We start from the raw sequence: 25,413 nt of genomic DNA on the forward strand, positions 1-25,413 counted from the left end.
GCACATCTCAACAAGTGGCTGTACTCGGCTAGAATGTGCACCCGCGCTGACACACGTCAGTCCCAAAACACTTTGCACGCGTGACTCGAGACCAAAACAGGAAGACCTATGAGTGGTTACCAAAGAAACGAACACGTAGCGGGAACCTTTCTAAAATTTTCTATTCAAAATGCTCTTTGTATATGACTACAATAGTCTTCATTCTACATATATTATGAGGCAATAACAAAATGGTTACGCACAGACACTAAGGAAACTAACTTTATATTACTGGTTTGTAAAAATGAACTTGATAACTTTTGTTCGGATATAAAAACAAACAATTTTTTTTTTTTTTTTTTTTTAACTTTTTTCTGGTATCTGATCGGGACTAGGCAGATTCTCAAAATCAGGTGATTCGGATTTAGGTGCAAAAATAAGTAATAATGAAAATGAATAACTAAACAGAGCTATGTATAATTAGCATGATTGACTTGTTGACTTTATTAGACTTTTGTTGCTGTTTCCATGATTTCACTGCTTAAACTTGAATTAGAGGAATGTTGCAACCGTGCCTCTGATTATTTGGTTGTGCTTCTCGTTTTGGTTACCAAAAAAGGAAAGTCTTTTTTGGGGTTGAAAAAAATTTTTTTGGGGGGGGTTGGGGGTCAGATTGAGACTCTGTATCGGCAGATCTCAAAATCAGGTAACTGACTCGAGTGCAAAAATATGCGATCGGGACACCTCTAAAAATTGGTACTTCAAATTAACAAAATATTGAAGAGTCAGTCATTCATCTTCCCCTTTAGGTAGCCCGACAAGCAATTTGCAATGGAGAATCAAGCTGCAGGGAAACAACAGCGGCAAGTGACAAGTCCTTTGCTGAATGTCAATTTACGACACATGAAAGAACAAAAGTCAAAAGTACATAACCTGTCAAGGAAATATGCCATATCCATGCCTTATTTCTGATTTTATCATGACTCATTTAAGATAAAGAGGGTTTTTTTGCTCTAGTGGTAGACAACATTTTTAATTCAGACTATCTGTAAAGGAGCCTTAGTTTAAGCAGTCTACAGATTACTGAGCTCAAGCAACCTGTATGCCGACACAGAACTAATCTCGTAATTGGCTGTTGGGTTGGAGGGCGGGACCTCGTCGTAAATAAAGAATCAAAAAAATAACTTTTACGGGCTGACAGTCGACTTTTAAAATGGGAAAATCTACGCTTTACCATTGAGAACCGTGTTAGAAGTATTTGCAAAAAAACATGTTTCTTCAATGTCTTTTAAAGAATTAGGGCCATTTAATGAATACAGGGTACCCGCGGGTTATTAAAAGTTTTTAAAAAAGCATTGAATTTAGTTTTCCATTATTAAAGGTATTAAAAGTATTAAATTAGCTTTTGTAAGTCTGGATTTTTTTCACCGTGGTATTAGTTTTCAAGAACATCTCAGTGCAACCTAAATTATATCCGTGACAAAGTTTTTTTTTCTTTTTTTTTAAATCCAAGATGACGCATAGAATTTTTACATGCTCTGCACTATAAATCGAAATGCAACTCGTGCGTGCCAAACCATCACAACCGGCAAAACGGAAAATCCATCCACCACTGCATCGGGAATGCGTCCGTTTGCCGGTGGAACGAAAACCCTGCAGGCAGAAGTATTGTGGATTCTGAACACCAAAACAGACCACCATTCATATACTTCAAATAAGTCCATTGGTGATCAGTTTCGGATATTACATCATTTTTAGTCGGCATCGGCTGTCACAATGTTGGTCATATTGCGTTTTGTCTTAACTGTCTTTTGTAACGAATTTTCAGTTGGCAGAAAAAAAAACGCACATTTTCTTAATGTTTAAATAGTCTTCATATTTTTATGAATATTATAAATGCATTTACACAATGAAATAACGCTGGAAAAGTCTGTTAAACATAATGTTGTTCAAATAGTGTTTTTTTCCGGAGGGAGCATTCTCGACTTCGTAACTGCAGCCAATTTAAGCTCATCAAGACTTTAAGATAAAGGTAAAATCGGGCCTAAAATGTCCAGCCCGACCCGAACTGGTCCGCGGGTATTAAAGCCCGACCCGCGTTTTGTGTGATAACATTTGTGACGATGTCTGCATAAAAGCCTGTCTTTTATAACGAATTCTCAGTTGGCAGAAAAAAAACGCACATTTTCTTAATGTTTAAATAGACTACATATTTTTATGATCATTATAAATTCATTTACACAACAAAATAACGCTGGAAAAGTTTGTTAAATATTAATAAACAGATACGGTTTTGCGGACTTGCAGAGGGGACGATTAAAAAGGGCGTATAGGCACGCTCTGGCTCTGCAATGACCATACAGTGCCTTCATTTTTTTAATCCAAATTATTTATTTTATAACAAGTATTCCTTAGTTTATCATTCATACATCGTTAATATATAGTTATTTCAAAAGTTAGCGAGAAAGAACCCTGGCCCAGCCCGACGTAATAATTGACATTTTAATTTTGGTCATGTTTTCAGTTTAATTTAGCTGTTTCCAGCTTGCCATGTTTATAATAGCGATGTTTGTTTACCGCTTTTCCTCTTACTGCAAAGAGGGAGGAAGTTACATCGGCCGCCGCTATGATATTTAAGTCATCAGCCATCTGCTGTGATCCGGGAATTTAACGCCTGCTTTCACGCACACTGCTTCCCATGTCAGTCGACACGGGAAATTGTTTTCACACACAACTGCTGCACGGTTAAGTCCCGCGATATTGTTGTTTTGGAGTATGTGATAGGGGCTCAAGTTACATCCAGATACTTTAGGTTGCAGTTTATGGGTCATGCGAAGGCAGTGGACCTGCTTAAACATTTAGGTTTGCCTTTCGAATGAATGTGAATTTCGCCGTTTTAACTCGAGAGTTAGCCATGTTCACTGGGGTCTTGGCAGGTGCACTAGCGGCTCGATGGCTGGTCTGAGTCCTGTCCTCCTCCTCTTTTTGTCCGTAATTATTGTGTGTGTGTGTGTGTGTGTGTGTGTGTGTGTGTGTGTGTGTGTGTGTGTGTGTGTGTGTGTGTGTTTAAAAAATTCTGACAGACTTTATAATGTTACTTTAAATGTATTTTAATGGTATCTTTAATATATGTGCATTCTTTTGTCAAACACACTTAGTTATTGAGGTTAAATTTGATGTTCAGTCCTTTATTTATTTAATATGATTCAATATGATCTAAAAAAATTGGTGCGAGAAAAGTATTAAGTTTCAGTTGAAATGGCATTAAAAAAGGTCTTAAAAGTCTTGAATTTAGATTTATCAATCCTGGGGGGACCCTGGAATAATTAAAGCGTACTTCTTACATTTGGCTCATTTAACTCACTGGTGCCAGTGACAGTGGTAGACGTCCAATTCATTAGAAGGGGAAATGTTTGGCAGGGAGTGAACGCATTCGCTGCCACACTCCCAGTTCAAATGGATTGGACATCTACTAGTGATAAACTTAAAAATTCAAAAGGATGAAAAGAGCCACACGATTGATGCCTCATCTTCAATGGCAGAGAAAGAGTTCGTTAATTATTATTTTTATTATTATGAATTATTTACATCATCTGTTCATTCAGAAATAATGCTGACGTACGGTTGAAAATAACCAGTTCATTAATTTCACTTGTGGGTATTTCTGTAATGATCCAGTATTTCATTTGACTGAAGAGATATAGAAAACTAGTTGAGGCTTTTTCTTTATGGAGAGGGACTTGTTTGGTGGTGTAGTTTTAGACTGGTCTGTCTCTGTAGATGTGGGCCAATTTAAATTTAGGCAGCTACAACTCTCAGCTTCCTGCTCGAGCAACGCCCCCTCCCTTCCATCTCTAATGGAGCAGTAATCACTCCCCTGTACAACTTGACACACAGACTCCGCCAGCCCCAAAATAGAGGGTATAGGCAGGGTAAGAGTGTGCTGTGTAAAGGGGGAGGGGGTTGAAGAGTGGCACTGACAGTCTCTTTTCTAAAAGCAGGTGCTGAACTCTCAGGGCCTCTTTTTGTGTTTGGCCATTTCTGCACTCATTGCATTGTCTCCCCTTGTTACATGTTGAGAGGCATTCAGCTGGAAGAAATGGGAAATTCTATTTCTGCACAAAGAATTTTAAATCACTGAAGAAATTCACATTTGGGTGGAAATGGTCACTGATTGTCTATGATGAGTCTGGAGAAAATGAGGCATGGGTAAAAGTGGTAATACATTCATGCTGATTATCGACCAAAATGGTGAAAACATGAGCTTGCTCAGACTTGGTCTTTGTCAGTGCAGGTGAATGGCCAAATTTCCCCTTATTGATAAAGCAAAGCTGTCTGATGCTAAGTCAGGGTTGTCAAACTATTTGTCCTGGTCCACATTATAGTTACGGTTTCATTTGGAGGACAAACATGTCTGCCAACTGGGGCTGAAACAATTGCGTGACTAATTAGCGAATATTGATGATCAAATGGATTAACAACTATTTTGATGCTCAATAGTTTAGATTTATTGGCCTCAACGAATTTAACATTTTCACAGGGTACATTTTCTAATATATATATCTTTTTAATCCAAAAAAATAAACCTGGGATAAGAGTAAATATTTTTTCATTTAATTTTATTAATGTTTTGGTGTTCTTCAATTAAAAAATATTTATATACAGTAATGTTTTTTTCCATTTTTCTTTACATTTTCAAATAAAGTGGAAATGGTGAATATTGTCGAGTTTTTATTTCGTCATTTTTTAATTAAATAACAAAAAGAAAAGCAGGAAACATCTTTTTATTCATTACATTTTTTTAATAAATAAATGAATACAAATTTAATTTTTTTTTTAAATTAAAAATGTTGTGAACTTTTCAGATTTCCCAATGTGATCATTGCACATGACTGACTTTCGCGGGCCACACAAAACAATATGGTGGGCTGCCTCTGGCTCCCGTGTCTGCCAGTTTGACACCATACCGCAAGTAAAGCACGCGCAGCCCCCAGTAAACGTCTAATCACTGTTAGTATTTAAATGACCCTAGATGTCGCCAGACAATGTCGTGTCAGGTTTCAGTGTGGCTATGGAGCGGGAAGACTTTCTAGAAGAAACTGTGTTTTCTCAATCACAACAAGCACATATAAATCCACGTCCACTTCATGTGACAGACTGAAGACAAATGATGATCTTGGCCCATGAGAAGTCCATAACAAATAACTTGGACAAGGATGAATATGTGAGAGTTTTTGCAATGGGAAGTAGGAGACTTGCTGTCGAGTGGAGTGTAGGGAGATTTTTTAACTGTTTGGTTGTTCTGTTGTGTTTAATAAATTAGTTTGAGAAGTAGTTTTTTCATTATTATTCATAAGGTTACAATTTATTTGAGTTAACATATATGTTATGTTGTTAGTTTATAACAACGTGGGGTGGGGGGGTGTACATATGATGCCCTCTTCATATTTCTGACTGCCCCCTCATACATGCCTGCCTACAACCTGCCCTGATGCATGCACCCCTAAATTGGACATTACTTCATTAATTTCAACATCCAGCAATGACATAGGGTAGGGTAACATGTTAATAATAAAGTGTTTGGGACTTTCCATGATTCTCAAAGATACTGTATTTAATTTCGGCTCATGCCATCAATGTTATCAAAGTATGGTACTTCTGTGATGGGTTTGATAGTTTTTAAGTCAGATGTCCTACCTTGTTTATCTTATTTTATTTTTCTAATGCATCTGACCCTACATGGTTGAGCTAGTGGGGTCAAATTAAGGGCTTATCAACATAACAAATTGAAGTTTCTTTTCTATGGAGGACAAAAAACATCTTAAGATAAAATACTTAAACTTGTCATTAATTATTTAAAATGGGAATTAAATAAATAAAACTGTCATTAAATGTGTAATTAAAATACTAGTCCATTTAATGTAAACAAAAATAAAATAATAATAATCACCATTTAATTATTTCATGGACATATTTGGCAGCACTTCATGAATTTTATCTGTCAAACTCACCCATCAAAGTCAGTGGGCGGGGCTAACGCTGATCTCAGTCTAATTGATTGCTGCCCTCTTTCAAAACATGACGACAATGGACGATATACTTCAACATTCTCAGGAGTTGGTTAGAGATATTTTAGACCTTGTTGATTACGTGGAAGCGGGACCTGCTGACAAAGAACATGTAGTGTGCAAATCAAAGAGGTGATTATAGTTATTGGTGTAATTTCGGTTCTTCATTGCATTCATGAATTTATGACCAAAAGTTGCTGTTGCTCATCCTCCACTTGTTTTACCCAAGTAAAGAAAGCGCCTCCGAGTGTGTCAGAATATTTTTACTGGCTTTGCGATCGTTTGTGTAAAATTGACCTGTTTTGACTTGATGGGCTGGGTAACCAATCAGACACTCAGTACTCAAACCTACTGACTTTTAAGGGTGAGTTTGACCAATAAAACAAATTCATGAAGCACTACAACACGTGTCCATGAAATGATTAACTAAATAGTGAATTAATTGTTTCCTCTTTTTAACAACAAATGGACTATTATTTTAATGACATATTTAATGACTCTTTATTTAATTCCTATTTTAATCAATTAATAACAGATGTAAGTATTTAAAGATGTAATGTATTTCTATATTTCATTTTGTCCCTTTTGGTCCTCCATACTGCTCCTCCAACATTTGATTAATTGCGTGAGGATGACAGAGGAGTGTTTTTTTGTGTGTGTGTTTTTAATGTATTTTATTTATTCATTTTTTTTATCTAACTAAGAAATAGAAGAGGCACAGTGGCCAAGTGGTTAGTACGTCCGCCTCATAGTCCTTCCTGTGCCAAGTTTGCATGTTCTCCCTGTGCCTGTGTGGGTTTACTCCGGTTTCCATCCCACATCCCAAAAACATATGCGGAAACATATGTGATTGAACACTCTAAATTGTCCGTAGGTATGACTGCGTGCGTAAATGGTTATGTCTCATTGTACCCTGCGATTGACTGCGTACTGCCCGTAGTTAGCTGGGATAGGCTCCAGCACATCCGCGACCCTCGTGAGGAAAAACGGCATGGAAATGAATGAATGAATAATAAATAGAAGAATCTGATGACTTTCACAAGCAGTTGGGCTCACGTGTAGGGAAAAAAATGAATACCATGAGAGGATGATACAACTTTAATTGATGTGATTTACTATACTGACCACTTATCACCAACTGAACACATTCTTCTTACTATTATTAATTATAACTGTTAATTTTTTGTCCAGTTTGGAAACAAAGCTGTGGCTCAGGTAGCCTGTGATGTGTTTCACCTACTCATCTCTCACTGGGAGCCTCTCCAAAATGTGGAGCCGACACTGCCTAAAAAAATCATTGAGGTAATATTTAAATCCACTCGTGTGAAAAGTACAGGGGTTGGAGAGAATAATTGAAACACCTTTAAAAAAAATCAACAAAATTGAATTTAATACGGTGTAGGGCTGCCTTTTGCTGCAATTACAGCCTCAATTCTCCAAGGTATTGATTCATACAACTTGAGAATTGTTTACAAAGGAATTTTAAGCATACTTCAGTTGGAATACTATCTCACTCTTTTAGAGACGATGGCGGTGGAAATCAACGTCTTAATTGAATCGTTAAAACTGACCATAAATGCTCAATAGTGTTGAGGTCTGGGGATTGTGCCGGCCATACAAGATGCTCAACTTCTTTCGAATGTTCCTCATGCCATTCCTGAACAATTATGTTCAATGATTATGATGCCAAATTGTAAGGTGTTTCCGTTGTTTTGTTTAACCCCTGTATGGGCCATTAATGGTGTATTCGTTCACTCAATTGAGTTCCGTGCATAACGTTTGGGTTCAGTTCCGAGTCAATGATAGTGTGATTTTGAGTGGGAGTGGTTATTATGTGCTCTGTGATTGACATACAGTGGGGCAAATAAGTATTTAGTCAACCACCAATTGTGCAAATTCCCCTATTTGAAAAGATTAGAGAGGCCTGTAATTGTCAACATGGGTAAACCTCAACCATGAGAGACATATGTGGGGAAAAAAAACCATCACATTGTTTGATTTTTAAAGAATTTATTTCCAAATTAGAGTTGAAAATAAGTTTTTGGTCACCAACAAACAAGCAAGATTTCTGGCATTCAAAGAGGTCTAACTTCTTCTAACAAGGTCTAACGAGGCTCCACTCTTTACCTGTATTAATGGCACCTGTTTTAACTCATTATCGGTATAAAAGACACCTGTCCACAAATCAGTCAGTCACACTCCAAACTCCACTATGGCCAAGACCAGAGAGCTGTCGAAGGACACCAGAGACAAAATTGTAGACCTTCACCAGGCTGGGAAGACTGAATCTGCAATAGGTAAAACGCTTGGTGTAAAGAAATCAACCGTGGGAGCAATTATTAGAAAATGGAAGACATACAAGACCACTGATAATCTCCCTCGATCTGGGGCTCCATGCAAGATCTCACCCCGTGGCGTGAAAATGACAACAAAAACGGTGAGCAAAAATCCCAGAACCACACGGGGGGGCCTAGTGAATGAACTACGGAGAGCTGGGACCACAGTAACAAAGGCTACTATCAGTAACACAGTGCGCCGCCAGGGACTCAAATCCTGCACTGCCAGACGTGTCCCCCTGCTAAAGCCAGTGCACGTCCAGGCCCGTCTGCGGTTCGCTAGAGAGCATTTGGATGATCCAGAAGAGGACTGGGAGAATGTGTTATGGTCAGATGAAACCAAAATAGAACTTTCTGGTAGAAACACAGGTTCTCGTGTTTGGAGGAGAAAGAATATTGAATTGCATCCGAAGAACACCATACCCACTGTGAAGCATGGGGATGGAGACATCATGCTTTGGGGCTGTTTTTCTGCAAAGGGACCAGAACGACTGATCTGTGTAAAGGAAAGAATGAATGGGGCCATGTATCGAGAGATTTTGAGTGAAAATCACCTTCCATCAGCAAGAGCATTGAAGGTGAGACATTGTTGGGTCTTTCAGCATGACAATGATCCCAAACACACAGCCAGCGCAACAAAGGAGTGGCTTCGTAAGAAGCATTTCAAGGTCCTGGAGCGGCCTAGCCAGTCTCCAGATCTCAACCCCATAGAAAATCTGTGGAGGGAATTGAAAGTCCATGTTGCCCAACGACAGCCCCAAAACATCACTGCTCTAGAGGAGATTTGCATGGAGGAATGCGCCAAAATACCAGCAACAGTGGGTGAAAAGCTTGTGAAGAGTTACAGAAAACATTTGGCCTCCGTTATTGCCAACAAAGGGTACATAACAAAGTATTGAGATGAACTTTTGGGACTGACCAAATACTTATTTTTCACCATGATTTGCAAATAAATTATTTAAAAATCAAGCAATGTGATTTTCTGGGGGGGGTTTTCCCGCATTCTGTCTCTCATGGTTGAGGTTTACCCATGTTGACAATTAGAGGCCTCTCTAATATTTTCAAGTGGGAGAACTTGCACAATTAGTGGTGGACTAAATACTTATTTGCCCCACTGTATGTCTTTACTTGCAAGGATTAGTCAGCAGATGTCACCAATCTTTATCAACTGTGGGCGAGTGAAGCCCTTCAAAACGCTTTTGTTTTTAAGGGCTATAGTAGTCCAAATCTTACTTGACTAGTCCAGGAATTAATTAGCTGCAATAGGCTACAGCTCAATGCAACCCTTAGCAGGATAAGCGGTAGAGAAAATGGATGGATGTTATGGAAATTGTCACATTTAAAGCATATTAGAAAATGTTTATTGAAGAAAGAAATGACATAATAGCTTTTTCCTTCCTAATGTCTTATTTCCCCTCCTTGCTTTGTCCCTTTGCAGATATTTGTGGCCACAATAGCCTTTTTGTTGCCGAGCGCTGAGCATTCAACAGTGGAAGCTGAGAAAAAGGTACACTTTGGAAAAGAAATGGCTAAGATATGAATGACCTTGATCTATCATGTTGGAATGTTAACATTCTTGAGATACAGTATATTCTCGTTTCTCTAATCCTTATTTTATTTGTCCCATTTTATTTTCTTAAACATTTTTTCTTGATGTTTCATTTGGTGTCATTGTTTACATTTGGAAAATATACTACTTACTTCTTTAGTTGGTGGTGTCGCTACTGCTATGTCTTTTGGACTGGTGTATGGCTGTTCCCCTGAGTCTGCTGTTAGAACCTATTACCACATCTCTTTTGGAGGGGCACGCATCTCACAAAGCCCCACTGCTGGACTACATCTACAGGGTGAGTAGGGTCACAGTCACCATGGTGTCAGAACAGCATTTATAGTATTTTTTTTTTTTTTTTTTTTAAGTATTATCTGAGATCTTTGTAATTTATGGAAGTTGAGACAACAGCTGGAGCTTCACTCACCTTTCCACATACAGTAGTAGTCTTGCCTCTATAAGTAAACATTCACTATCATCTCCTGGCTTTGTCCCGTTTAACATTATACATGATGTTACTAAGTTACTTGGCCTAACTGAAGTAAATGGTTTATATATCATGAGCCAAATCCCTTTTCCCCCAATAAAAATATTTATGAGCTTTCTATTGCTGATACAGTTGTATTAGATTTAGTTGCATTAATCGCTCTGATCCTTCATTTTTGCTCTGACCCTGAGGAGGGTTAGGCCAAAATGAATGACATATTATTCATTCCCTCCAGTCTGGGCAGATGTGGTCAACGGCAGATCTTTGTAAGGTTGTCAGCCCTGATAAGAAATGGTCCAATTATTCAAACAGGACCCTTTGTCCATTTGATAAGCTCAGACCATAAACGCTTGTTCTGCTGATTTGAATGGAATATGTCTTAATATGCGACCGACTGCAGCTGCTATAAAAGCTATGACAATTAGGCGTGATTGGTTGTCTATCTGAACACAAACAACAAGGCCCCTCTGGGTTTCATTGGAAATAATACGTTAAACAATGTCTGCCAATATCAATGCAATATCGAGGCTGTAATCTGTATATATCCATGAGCATGGGATATGTGCTAATTATGCCATAATACCCTCCCTTTTTCTCCATTACTGACCAAAAGGCATCCCTGCTATGGTAGTTGCCCATTTAATTTTGACCTTGCTTAAATTGCAAACTTTTATTTATTTTTTTATTTTTATTTTTTTTGGTTTAACATCAACATCAAATAGCACAATTTTACAGAATATGAAGATATTTGGGCCTCAAAATTCTTGGAAAATAGGCCTTAACATTTCTGATATTCATCATTAATAGCTCAGCTTTCAGATCAATGGTAAAATTAGTTTTTTGTGTTCTACTTGATTTTTATAATACAGTACTTGGCTAAAAGGGGAAGCTCAGAATTTTTTACATTAGGCTTAATTTTCGAGTTAATTAGTCGGTGGTTTTAACAAATTCTGTGCAGTTTGTTAGCTATTTGTTAATTGCAGGGCTCCGAGTCAATGGAGCTTGCTATCATGCCAATAAAAAAACATCTGAACGCATCAGAGTTACAGATGACCCATGCAATCAATAGTCTGAGCTAAGTTTTCAGGACAAAGTTATTAAAACTTACCATTGTATGTCAATAATTGTAGTATGAACAGTAGGAGTGGGAACCTCTTGGTACCTCATGATACGATACGATTTGCGATGCAAAGCTCACGTTAACGATGATCTGATGATACAACGATTATCGATACATTGGTCAGGAAATCATTCTAGGATATTCTACAAACAACTAATAAACAGAAAAACAAGCTTCTGCTGTGAATTGTAATAAGTTTATCATTAGTAGACGTCCAATCCATTTGAACTGGGAGGGTGGCAGCGAATGAACATTCGTTCATTCGCTGCCATCCTTCCCACTTCAAACGGATTGGGAACTCCCCATCCCCCAAATCAATCACACTGATGTACTGTACTGTTTACCTTTGACCACAACATTGCTTCATTTGAACAGTAAGATCTGTTAATATTGTTTTTTTTATTGACATGCTATCAAGCACCATTCACTCATGCTAACGTAGCCACTCCGGAGCCCTGCAACTAACAAACTGCACAAAATTTGTTGAAACCAACTGCACCGACGAATTAAACCCCTGCTAACTCTAAAATTAAGCCAAATGTCAAATATTCTGAATTTTCCCTTTAATGACGATAACAGTGTTGCTAAACCGAACTAATTTTAGCTTTTTCTTAAATTTACTCATGTAAATGAAAAGAGTAAAAGCAAAGTTAAGTAATACAAATTTCTTGTTCTGATCATATGCATAATCGGGTTGAATGAAGTGGAGTGGGACATACAGTCAAGGCTAGAATTATTTTATAAAAATATGAAAAATAGAAGAGAGAAACCGAATTTGTCCCTATTATTTTGGTAAACTGTTTGAAGATGTCCTGTCTGGCGCATTAACTGCTTTCTTCTTCCATTCTAAAAAAGAGATGGTATCAAGTTGTTGTGGGACAAACAGTGAGGAGCGGACGTATTTGCACCCCTTGTGATTTTGCAAGTTCACCCACTTAGAAAATAAGCAGAGGTTTGAAATTTCAATCACAAATGCATTCCCACTAATAGAGACATAATCTAAAAAAATAAAATAAAATAAAAAAAGAAATCCGAAACTCACATTGTATGATTTTTCAAACATTTATTGGAAATTTACTGGGGTTCATAAGTATTTGCACCCCTGAGAATCAGCAATAAATATAACACTTAAAGAGTTTTCAGTCTACCTTAGAAAAAGTCCACCTTCACCCCATGAGTAACCACCCACCTACCGCCCGTTGAGTTCTTTATTGTTACAATGTGCACCCCACAGTCTGTCATAATCCAACTGCTACCATGAGCTAGACCAGAGAGCTTTCGAAAGACACCAGAGAAAAAAATTCTTGAGCACCACAAAGCTGGAAAAGTATGGAAATTGGAAAGCAGCTTGATGAGAATAAATCAACAGTTGCAGCAATTGTTAGAAAATAGAAAAGGCTAAACATGACAATAATCTACCTCCGAATGGGGCTCCTCGCGGGGTATCACTCATGATGAGAAAAGTGAGAGTTCAGCCTAAAGCTACACAGCAGGAGCTGGTCAATAACCTGAAGAGAGCTGGATGCGCAGTTTCAAAGGCTACTGTCAGTAGAACACTACGCTGCAGTTGTTTAAAATCATGCATTGATAAGAAGGTTCCCCTGTTGAAGCCACTATATGTTAAGGCCCGTCTCAAGTTTGCCAGGGACGATCTGAATGATGCAGAGGGGTCATGGGAGAAAGTCGTGTGGTCAGATGAGACCAAAGTAGAATTTTTTTGTGCAAACTTTACTCGTCGTGTGTGGAGGAAAAAGAAGGATGAGTACAATCCCAAGAACACCATCCCCAATGTGATGTACAGTAGGAATGGAAACTTCTCGGTACCTCACGATACGATACGATTTGCGATACAAAGCTCTCGATAACGATGATCTGACGATACAACGATTATCGATACATTGGTCAGGAAATCATTGTAGGATATTCTACAAACAACTAATAAACAGAAAAACAAGCTTCTGCTGTGAATTGGAATGAGTTTATCATTAGTAGACGTCCAATCCATTTGAACGTCTATGGCCGGTAGTGGCAGCCAATGCCAGGCAATGATGTAATTTTGGGCCATTTAAGGTCATCTACCTGTTCATTTTCAGTTACTTCCTGTTGATTTTGGGGTATTTTATGGGTCTCTTCCTGTTTATTTTGAGCCTAGGCCTGGGACCTAGGCATCACCCAAATGAAACGGCAGTGACTCAAACTCAACAGAAAATGACCTGTAAATGCCCTAAAATGAACAGCAAGTGACCTGTAAATGCCCTGAAAATCGGACAGAATGATTGTGAATGCTCTGCTTTCGAATGAACGAACGTTCCCAGTCTAAATGGATTGGGTGTCGAGCACCGTCAACGCAGCCTTAGAGTTAACTGAGACACTATTATGGTGGAAAAGTTTGGTAGTAACTTGTTGGTTCATTTTTATTTTATTTTTAGACATTGACACCTTTTCAAAACGATATCTCGATTCTTGGCAGGAGCATATCGATAACCTTTTGGGATACAAAGTATCTCGATATTTTGTCACACCCCTAATGTACAGGGTTGGAAGCCTTATATTTTGGGGCTGCTTTTCGGCAAAGGTGACAGGACGACTGTATTGTACAAAGCAGAGGATGAATGGTGAAATGTATCGTCAGATTTTGACCCGAAACCTCCTTCCCTCAGTCAGAGACTTGAAGATGAGTTTGGCTGGATCTTCCAACATGACAATGATCCAACGCACACAGCCAAGCTGACCAAGGAGTTAGCATGTTAAGGTTCTGAAGTGGCCTAGCCAGTCTCTATACCTCTATCCAATAGAAATGTTTGGATGGAGCTGAAACTTTGGGTTTCTCAACGACAGCCCCAAACCTGACAGATCTAGAGAAGATTTGTGTGGAGGAATGGGCCAAAATCCCTGTTTCCATATGTGAAAACCTGGTAAAGACCTACAGAAAGCGTCTGACCTCTGTAATTGCAAACAAAGGCTTCTTTCTGCACTAAATTTTAGCACCGATTTTCTCAGGGGTACAAATACTTATGAACCCAGTAAATTACAAATAAATTATTGAAAAATCATACAATGTTAGTTCTGTTTTTGTTTTTAGATTATGTCTCCATATGTGGAAATGCATCTGTAATTGAAATTTCTGACCTCTACCTATTTTCTAATTGGGTGAACTTGCAAAATCACAAGGGGAGCAAATGCTTCAGCTCCTCACTGTATGTTCTATGAATCAGAATTCTAATTTGGATGTAATATGTTTATTAAAGCGAAATTTACCACAGTTATAAAAGACTGCAATGAAACAAATAATTAGGAGTGGGAACCTCTTGGTACCTCACGATACGATACGATTTGTAGAGGTGTGCAAAATTTCCGATTCTTAGATTATTCGCGATTCGGCCATGGAAGATTCGAGAACGATTCACAAACATCCAAATTCCGATTATTGAAATATGCGAAGTAAAGCGGAAGTACACAACACTCAGCGCGCCGCGCGGTCTTCGGGACGGAACGGAGCGAGAGTAGCTAAACATCATGCTTCCCATTACCCGGCCCCTCGGTAATGCCAATGCTCAACTCACGGCTCTAGCTCAACTCATGCAACGAGATAAAAAAACACAACAACATACCTGACTGCTGCCGAAAAGCTGCTACAAAGTTTACGGTGGATATCATTCATATAGGACTAGATGTAATATAGATTTGGTAGTGTTAGCAGCACATCTACAAAAAGCTAGATGCGGGCGTTATAAACGGCCGCCACACTTCCCTGCAAGGCTGTTGTAGCAAACCTTCCAAGCAAACCTAATTAACTTTTTATCTAAAATACACCTAAATCGGTAAAATATTGACTTGAATCTATCTTTAAAATAGTTTTAAAACTTTCACATGTCGAAGTAGACAAAAGGGAAATTATGGAATAACGGGAGCAATTTTAACAAATTTAACGGTTGATTCACAACATTAAATTAATTGAATGTAGTTTAAAGCTGCTGATACAGAATGGGGACTGGAGTTTTTTATTTAATGTTATTTTTGTATATTTGTTTACTGCTATATGTTAACTTGATACTGAAATAGTACTGTGGTTTAGCCTGAGAGTATTTTTGAACAATTTTGAAACTAATGTACAAAACATTAAAAAAAAAAAAAAAAAAAAAAAAAAAAAAAAGGAGGGGGGTGCATCAATAATCGTTTTATAATCGAATCGGAGCCTCTGAATCGTAATCGCAATCGAATCGTTAGGTGCCCAGAGATTCCCAGCTCTAACGATTTACATTACAAAGCTCACGATAACGATGATCTGACGATATGGCGACACAACGATTATCGATACATTGGTCGGAAAATTATTCTAGGATATTCTACAAACAACTAATAAACAGAAAAAACAAGCTTCTGCTGTCAATTGGATTGATTTTATAACTAGTAGACGTCCAATCCATTTGAACTGGTAGGGTGGCAGATAATGAACATTCGTTCATTCGCTGCCATCCCTCCTACTTCAAACGGATTGAACGTCTATGGCCGGTAGTGGCGGCCAATGCAAGGCAATGAGGTAATTTTGGGCCATTTAAGGTAATTTACCTGTTAATTTTAGTTACTTCATGTTAATTTTGGGGTATTTTATGGGTCACGTCCTGTTCTGTAACTCAAAATAAACCTGGGAATCACCCAAATGAATAGGCAGTGACTCAAACTCAACAGGAAATGACCTGTAAATGCCCTAAAATGAACAACAAGTGACCTGTAAATGCCCTGAAAATCGGACAGAATGACTGTGAAAGCTCAGATTTCGAAAGAACGAACGTTCCCAGTCTAAATCGATTGGGCGATGAGCACCGTCAATGCAGCCTTAGAGTTAATTGAGACACTATCATGGTCGAAGATTTTGGTGGCAACTTGTTGGTTTATTTATTTATTTATTTTTTAGACACTGACACCGTTTTAAAACGATATCGCGATTCTTGGCAGGAGCATATCGATACCCTTATGGGATACAAAGTATCACGATATATCACCATTTCGATATTTTGTCACACCCCTACAAATAATACAATTTTAAAAAAAGGGGGGGGGGGAGAAACTTTCATTATGTTTTCTTTGAGATTATATTTGTTTATTTGTTTTTTAGGGAAAAAAAGGCATTTTACTGTACAATCCAGATTTATCTGCTCTTTAAAACCTATTTTTAAGCATTCTCTTCTTTTTGGAAAAAAAAAATAGTCTCAGGATAAGTAAATCTACTCAAACTGCATTTTTTTATGTTGATTGTTTAAAATTTAACAATGAGACGTAAAATGCCATCCAATTCTAGAGAAAAAAAAAGGTTATGCTTATTGTGACATTGCAATAGACCTTTTTTGGCTTACTGGTGTTCTGTTCAAGCTTCTCCATCTGCTCTTCGTTCCTGCCTCAGCAGCCAGCTGCACCACCCCTCTGTGCACCAGTGTTAGGTGTACATCTGTCTCTATGAGGAGCAATTTAAATTTGAACCTCATTGTAAGGGTTCACTGTAGTGATAAACATGCAAATATGTGTACAATATATTTAATTGAGGACAGTTTTACTGTATTAAGACAGACATGGTGAGGGTAAGTCGAAGTTAAGGGAATTGTCTCCAGGATATAATTCAAATCAATGTCCTTCCAAATTGTTGAGCAGTCTATATGTGCCCCTGTGAACTACAGTGTGCTCATTTGTCTGGATTGGCCTCCAAGAACTGTTGCTATGCAAAATGTAGTCACTTAGTTGTCAAGCACAGCCTTGGGTTTTCCCCCTCCCTTTCTGTCTCTCCACCTCTCCACAGAGGGTAGCTCTTTGGGGGCTTTGCTGTAGCAGCTGTTTGGTTCAGGTCTTTTCACCATCAAGCTGCCAATCCCTCCCCCATGTACTAAAAGGTCTACTTGGGAGATTCATCCATGTACTGTCTACATTGCCACACACAATACTGTTTCAGATGACAGACCCAGCCTGTGCAGCCTGCATCGCTCCACCAAGTGCGAGCGCATGTGCTCACTGAAAGGGATTAGCCTTCACATGGCTTTCCCCCAAGTTACTCTACTGTGACCAAGCGGGCCCCTCATTTACATATATTAGACATATGATCTAACCCCCTTATGTCCATTGTCATCATATAAATTACAGGTGTGTTAAGGATGCATTTTTGTGGTGGCAGTTAAACACGCAAAAAAAAGTCTTAATTATATCAAACCGTATAAACCTGTCTGATGGCTCTAATCGACTGCCCCGCTGTGCCTTATCTGGCGCTGCCACGGGATGCTCGTCCATCTGTTATGTAGATCGATACATTCTCACAATACAGAAGAGATGGATTAGGAGCAATAAAACACATTTTTTTTTCTTCCTCCATCACCATGGTGTAAAAAGAGAGATGCTCCATCCCAGGAGTTTTTTTTTTTCATTGTAGCATTTTACATTTGTCTCTGTGAAACATCGCATTACAGTTACTGATACTTCAGGACTTTTACTATTATAGGTGTGTATTTTCTCCAGGAATTTTTTATTAAATTGTAACCACCAGACTCCAAATGTCTAACCCGTTACAATGAGTGAATTTTATTAATGTCCCCATTTCTGTTAACCATAGGAACATTCAGTGTTCCAATTTTATGTCTGTCGTTTCACATGACAATAATAATTACTTGTGCATGATTTAGAGTGTTATTGCTAGTTGTTCCCAGGAATGTTGAATCTGTTTGAGCTAGTCTGTAGCATTTACTCGCATTTACTTTAACATTTAGCGTTTACTCACTGAGTAAACAAGCGAACATGCTTTGAGAGGATTGCACTCCCTGACTGCTCTTAGTTCTCTTTATATGCTTATGCTCCTCAATCATATCAACCTTAAACAGCCTGTACAGTTGCCACTGTAAACTATTTTCACCAGACCCTACCATTTCTAATTCAGTATCTTTGCACATCACTGAAACAATTTTACAATAAAAACACATGTCACTAACTACAGTCATGTGAAAAATTAGGACACCCTATGGAAGCCTGTGTGTTTTCTAACATATTTGGTCATATGGATATTTGGTATCAATTTTAACGTTCTTGACAGATTCAAGTAATAGAACTAAACAATTAAAACTGAAAAAGTATATTTTATAACTTTCTGTAAAATGTCATTCTAAAAACCGGTAAATGCAATTTCTGTTGAGGAATAAATTAGGACACCCCCACATTCAATCCCTCTTAAAATGGCTAAAATCGCACACGGGTATATCACATCAGGTGCACATGATTAGAACATCATTACCCAGTGTTTTGAAGGAGGCTTGCCATATTTAAACCTCACATTTAGTTGGGTGTACCCTTGACTGTTGAAGTAAGAGAAAACACCACGGTGAGATCAAAGGAGCTGTCGAAGGCCTTCAAGGGATCCTCTAACTTAAATACATGTAGGCTCTAATAAACCATAATTGTTCTCTTGTACTAAAATATGTTGTTAGAAACACATAAAATGTTAAATCAATGGCAATATTTTATAATATTTAGTCCATATTTTGACCGTTAGTTGGCGCCATGGTTTGCGGGCTCGCAGTGATGACGTAATTGGTATCTTTCCAAATTTGTAGCGTGTTCAACAATTGCTTATTGCTGCCTAAACTCGCAAAGTAAAATGCCACGATGTGCTGCTTTTGGATGCAATTTCCAGTCAAATGGAAACAAGGGGAGTGAAGTGAGTGGTCAAGGTGGAATTACTATTTTTAGTGAATAAATGTGCATAAGTGGAAGCTTCTCCCCCTTTTTGGTCCCTGTATGCACGTACCCTACCCACCACGGGTTACAACTGGCGCCCGAACATTTTTGGCGCCCGTCTATTTTCTGGATCCGACGGTCCAACCACGTCTGCAATATTGGTTTCGGATCTGTCCATTTTTTTGATTCGTCGGTCCCACAGCGGCTTTTCGGATCACTCTATTTTGTGGAATCGACGGCTGCGACATTGCCATGGGATCAGTCTAATTCCTGGATCTTCGAGTGAGTAAAAAAACGCAGATTTGGATTACTATTGCTATCTTTTATGTTGACTATTCTTCGTGGGAGTCTTCCCCAAATCATACTAAATAATTAAAGCACTATGGCACGCTACAGTGACGACAGTGACTCTGACGTGGACCTCACAACAATGTTGGAGTTCATCAGGGAACGCGTGTTTGCTTACTGCTGAGCTCCCAAGTGAAGAGTGGTCAAGGTAGAAATATTATTTTTTGTGAATAAATGTGCATAGTGAAAGCTTCTCCCCTTTTTGGTACTTTTATACACGTATCCTAGCTACCACGCGTTACAATGTACAAGACATGGATTACACAAGGTGTGCTCTTTGGCCTGTACTGTATGTAAAGCACACGACAGCTCTGGATGCTAACAATCTACATAATTATATTGGGATAAGTTTGAAAACGCAATATGCTTACCTTGAATATCTGCTAATAAAACTGGACAGCATACACTCTGGCTCCCAACCGGAGTTCCAAACAGCATACACTCTCGCATCACCAGTTTTGCCCAACTTTTGTCTTATCAGGTATTTGCTGCACGCATTTTTCCCTGAAGCTAGTCTTGTGAACGACCGACAGTGCTGTTCTGCTCTTCACTTTTCAGATCTGATTCAAATAGGAAGGGTAGAACTGACGACATGTTGGGAAAGCTGACGAGTGACACACTGGAATTTCGGCAACGGGACCAGTGACGTCACGCACTGCAACGTAACAAGAATGGCGACCTATAACTTAAAATAATTTTACAAACTTTATTAAAACAAAAACATTAAGATGGGATTTAATTTCAAATTATTATAACTCATACTAACATTTATCTTTTAAGAATTACTTGTCTAAAAAATAGAGGATCCCTTTCAGAAAGAAGGTTGTAGTCACGTATGAGTCTGGTAAGGGATTTCAAAAGATCACAAAATAATATAAAATCCGCCATTTCACTGGCCGGAAAATAGTCACAAGTGGAGGACATTCAAAACAACTGCCAACATTACCAGGTCTAGGTTAGGGTTAGGTAGGGTTAGGGAACATTTGCTCTCTCAGGAAGAACATGAAAGCCAGACTGAAGTTTGCCAGAGTGAATGTAGGCGAAGACTTGGACTTCTAGAGAACTGTTCTTTGGACATTTGAATCTAAAATTGAATTATTTGGACACCAGAAAAGAGGACATGTTTGGCATAAACCCAATACAGCAATCCAGGAGGAAAAAACTAATAACAACGATGAAGCATGGAGGTTGAAGTGTCATGGTTTGGGGATGCTCTGCTAAAGCAGGACCTGGCCAGCTCACCATTATAGGATCCACTGAATTCTATCATGTATCAGAGGGTTCTTGAGGAAAATGTGAGATCATCTGTGAAAAACTGAAAGCTGAAGGGAAACTGGACCCTGCAACATGACAATGACCCAAGATATACTAGTAAATCCACCAAGGACTGGCTGAAAAGTAAGAGCTGGAGAGTCCTGGAATGGCCGAGTCAAAGCCCAGCTCTTAATCCCAATGAGATGCTGTGGGGTGACTTGAAACTGGGTGTACATGCCAGAAACCCCTCAAACATCTCAGAGCTTAAAGTATTCTGCATTGAGGAGTGGGGCAAACTTTCTTCAGACCGATGTCAAAGACTGGTAGATGGCTACAAAAAACGTCTCACTGAAGTTAGTTCAGCCAAAGGGGGTAACACTAGCTATTACGTGGTAGGGTGTCCTTACCTTTTCCTCAGTTAGACTATGCATTTTTGTTGATATGTTTGGTTTAATGAGTAAAACGATGTTAATTTTTGTTGTTTACCTGCAACAAAATCACTTTATCACTATTTAATCACTCAGTTTCCAGAGACAAACAAACAAGACGTGTGAGCAATTCTTAAAAAAGAACTGAATATTTAATGAGGTGTCCTAATTTTTTCACATGACTTTATATGAAGAACATATAGACAGGCTGGTAATATCTGATCAAGTGTTATGCCCTTTCTTCTTTTTCCTTAGGTGCTGCACTGTTGTGTGTCAGGCTCCACCCTCCACACCCAACAGAGCCACTACCTCCTCAGCTTAGCAGACCTGTCCTCTGACTATGATCTCATGTTGGGGCAGGTGAAAAGTTTTGAGCCACCACCTTCCCAGACGACCACTACCGACTTCCGCAGCTTGCTCACTGTAGCAGAGGGTAAAGAGGCATGACATTCACAGCTAAATCACTAGCTCGTCATAATCACGTCATGAAATAAAATGTTCGTGAACAAAATATTTTCATTATCATCATTCTTGACAAAAACAACAATGCATAGATTCAATACACTCTGTACCAGTGTTGTTTTTGGTAGCCATTTTTATTTTCGTCTTAGTCTTAATCTTTTGGACGAAAATTATTAGTCTTAGTCATATTTTAGTCATTTCATAATGTGTTCGTCTTAGTCTAGTTTTAGTCAACTAAAAACTCTGACAAATTTTGTATAGTTTTAGACGACAATTCCCAAAATGTTTTCGTCTATAAACTTCAAAAGTTTTAGTCCATGAATAAATAAATTAATAAAAGGGTTCCAACAATTTTGAATTAATATGACAGTCGGGCACATAACTGTAAAGTCTACAAGAACATCACCATTTTCATGATCATATTACACACTCAGCAGGAAAGCAAACACTGCTAAATGCATTCTAACTACACATACAATGAGAAGATATTCCACATTGTGAATTTATGACAGAAACGATGTCAAATTTTCATCTCGCTCTCATGTGGTCAAACGACATCTGGCATCCATCTCGTTATGTTTTAGTCTCCTAAAACATGTTTTCAGCGTGTCATCATGACGTCATCGTGTTCGTTGAGGAAATATTTTCGTTATCGCCATCGTCGAAAAATGTGGGTTTTTCTTTCATAAACATAGAGGTAGAAACACTTTTAGGGACATGTTTTTATGGTTACGATCATTATAGAATTGAATGACGAACAAACTGAATAGTTGCCTAAGACGTTATCGCAAACTTCTTTAGCACAATAGTTTACTTGGTATTCCTGAAAATCTTGAAAAGGGTCATTGAAAGAATTAATTCTAAGTAGCCTGTCCATTTGATGCTGCTCTATTAAATGTCAATATCCTATTAAAAATATAAAAATGGAAAATTAGCTATCAGGGAATGTACCATTCACATTAGTGTTCATCCTCAAGAAGGCCCATTACAGGGTTCAGATAAAAAGGTCGCATTTTTCGTATTTTTGTGACCTTGTGATTCCATTAGGCATGGTATTCTCTCTCTCTCACTCCCCCTACACTCTCATGTCCTCAACTTCTAAAAAGTCCCTTTGAGCCCAAGTACATGCAATGTTTGTACTGAAACTATTCGAGAATTTTGAACCGTAGCATCTGCCTCAGGATTTATGGCTCACCTTTTCTTTGTGGCACACAGCTGCAGAGTCTTAGTGGAAATAACAAAACACTATCAAAAGGGCAAACCAAAGAGTGCCGGCCGAGTTGTATTCATGCCCCCACCTCATATTGATCAAGTCACATCAAAGGACCAGCGTATCTCTAATGTAGCTTGGCCTGCTTTCTAAAGAGCTTTTTCCACTTTGATGGGGGATGATGGTATTGATAGCACTGTCACAATGCAGGAGTGCATCTTCTTGTTTTTCTACATCACTGCATAATGAAGCCCAGCATGCTTTTCACTTGAGCGTAAAAACCCATGCATTTGCGCAAATGCAATTCACCGAGCAGGGTCTCATTCAGTAGCCTGTGAAGATGGAGGTTCTCATTAGCGTGCGGCCAGTCTAAACACTTGTCCATTATAACAAGACTCAATGGGCTTTTCAAAGTTGTCTCATATGATTAGATGATATCTACTTAGAGTCATACTGGGCAAGCTATTGTTCGAAATGATTAAAGTACTTTTATTAGTAATCAAAATTGAGATTTTGTCATATGTTAAGAGGTAACAGAGATAATAGCATGTCTGCACACAAAAGTAAGGCTTTTGATAAGTGGCTCGCCAAGTCAACATTACATTTTTTGTAAATCATAGCCTGGCAAGGCGTTCCCTCATAGGTATTTTTCTGACTATCTCGTATCTATGTGTTACGTATTTCTAATATTTCTATTTTTGCTAGAAAAGCGGCGTCGGAGCATGGAGCAGATTCCCCTGACGGCACGGATGGTCATGACGCACCTGGTGAATCATTTAGGCAATCATCCACTAAATGGAGGTCCAGCCCTTCTCCACAGCCTCGTGAGCGAAAATCATGACAACCCATACGTGGAATCTTCTGAGCTGTCATCTGAGGTCTTCAAAAGCCCCAATCTTCAGCTGTTTGTTTTCAATGACACCACATTGGTGTCCTACCTGCAGATACCCGCAGAGACACCCAGTGTCAGACACCCATCACACCCGTCCTCACAGGTGCGCATTATTGTCCGTGACATTTCAGGTAAATATTCATGGGACGGGACAATCCTTTTCTCAACCAACCAAGAAGACTGTGACGACATCGATGTTTTTAGTCCAGCTGATCACATACTTGCAACCAATGCTACTACTGCACACAGCAAAACTCTGTCCACTTCCCCAACAAAAGGACCATCAAAGTATCATTTTTCTGTCTCTGATTCTGTCCCTGACTCCTGCGATGTGGAGGAAGTAGATTATCTCAACAAACTTTTGGAGGAGCTTGGCCAGAGCAGCCCAGAATGCCTCCCTAAAGCTCAACTCCAACTAAATCAGCCAGCTCCTTCACCTTTGGGAATGAACCTTGAACAAGAAAGTGCCATCATCAGTGCCATTCTTCATCAGACTCAACAGGAAGAGGAGCAAGTGAGAAGGTGGGACACTGATGTGAGTTTTCGGGCATCCTGCCAGAGGGAACCGTCCCACCAGGAACCCAAAGCACCTTTTTATTATTGTCGACTACTGCTCAATGACCTTGGCATGAACTCCTGGGACCGAAGGTATGCCACCATTCTTTCTGACTGTCTTGAGCCTAAATGATTTTATGAAGTGGAAAATGACTTTTTGACTCTTTTAGACACTTTTCATCATTCAGTCTTTACAGCTAGTGTTTATTAGAACTACAGATGTGATGCCGATCGATCGGGACCGATCACGTCATTTTCAAAGCATCGGAATCGGCAAAAAAATGTCGGCCATGCCTTTTTTTAAGTATATATATATATATATATATATATATTTTTTTTTTTTTTTTTAAATTAAACCGTTTTCTAATTGTATTTAACGTTACAGACATAATATGTTACACTTCTCCAGGATCTTTAATTTAGGTTTAAGGTAGGGTTATCAAAAATATCCCGATAATGGCGTCAATTAATTTATTAATAAATGTGTCACGTTATAATATTTATCGCTATTAATATATGCGCTGCACGACTCTCTCACTCAATGTCGCGCTGAATGTGTAATGACACCAGTTTACCTATATAGAGAAATAAAAGGCACTGCAAAATGAGTAGAATGAATTTCGGCAGCTTTTGGAGCTTTCCTTCAGTTGGCTATAATCTTGCAATGTCTCTCCCTATGATTAAAAATATCATGGGAAGCAAGGTGGCAATTGAGCTTTGTCTTGATACCTTAAATTCTTTCCCAAAGCAGAGGAGATATATCCATTGGTAGCACGACGCACAGTCATGGTTTTATTTCCCATATGGTTCCACTTCCCATCATGCATTGGGGCATGACTGCAGTATCATTTACTGAAAGCTCAACAAATACACTAGATGGCAATATTTAGTCACAATAGACAAAGTGACAAGTCTTTCTATCCATGGATCCCTCTCACAGAAAGAATGTTAATAATGTAAATGCCATCTTGAGGATTTATTGTCATCAAACAAATACAGTACTTATGTACCGTATGTT

The 25,413-nt window shown here is 38.7% G+C and overlaps 1 protein-coding gene across 6 annotated transcripts in view; it reads left to right on the forward strand.

The window, feature by feature from the left end:
- Positions 1–25,413, forward strand: part of ralgapa2 (Ral GTPase activating protein catalytic subunit alpha 2) — a 182,579-nt gene that overhangs the window by 96,136 nt on the left and 61,030 nt on the right. For all 6 annotated transcript variants that reach the window (XM_057858646.1, XM_057858642.1, XM_057858645.1 and 3 more), the window contains 5 exons: positions 7,239–7,349; positions 9,822–9,890; positions 10,093–10,230; positions 21,532–21,709; positions 23,654–24,488. In XM_057858646.1, coding sequence (XP_057714629.1) covers positions 7,239–7,349; positions 9,822–9,890; positions 10,093–10,230; positions 21,532–21,709; positions 23,654–24,488 — 1,331 coding nt within the window. The remainder of the gene's footprint in view (positions 1–7,238; positions 7,350–9,821; positions 9,891–10,092; positions 10,231–21,531; positions 21,710–23,653; positions 24,489–25,413) is intronic.

This window comes from Corythoichthys intestinalis, chromosome 15 (genome assembly GCF_030265065.1).
Source record: "Corythoichthys intestinalis isolate RoL2023-P3 chromosome 15, ASM3026506v1, whole genome shotgun sequence".
NCBI lineage: Eukaryota > Metazoa > Chordata > Actinopteri > Syngnathiformes > Syngnathidae > Corythoichthys > Corythoichthys intestinalis.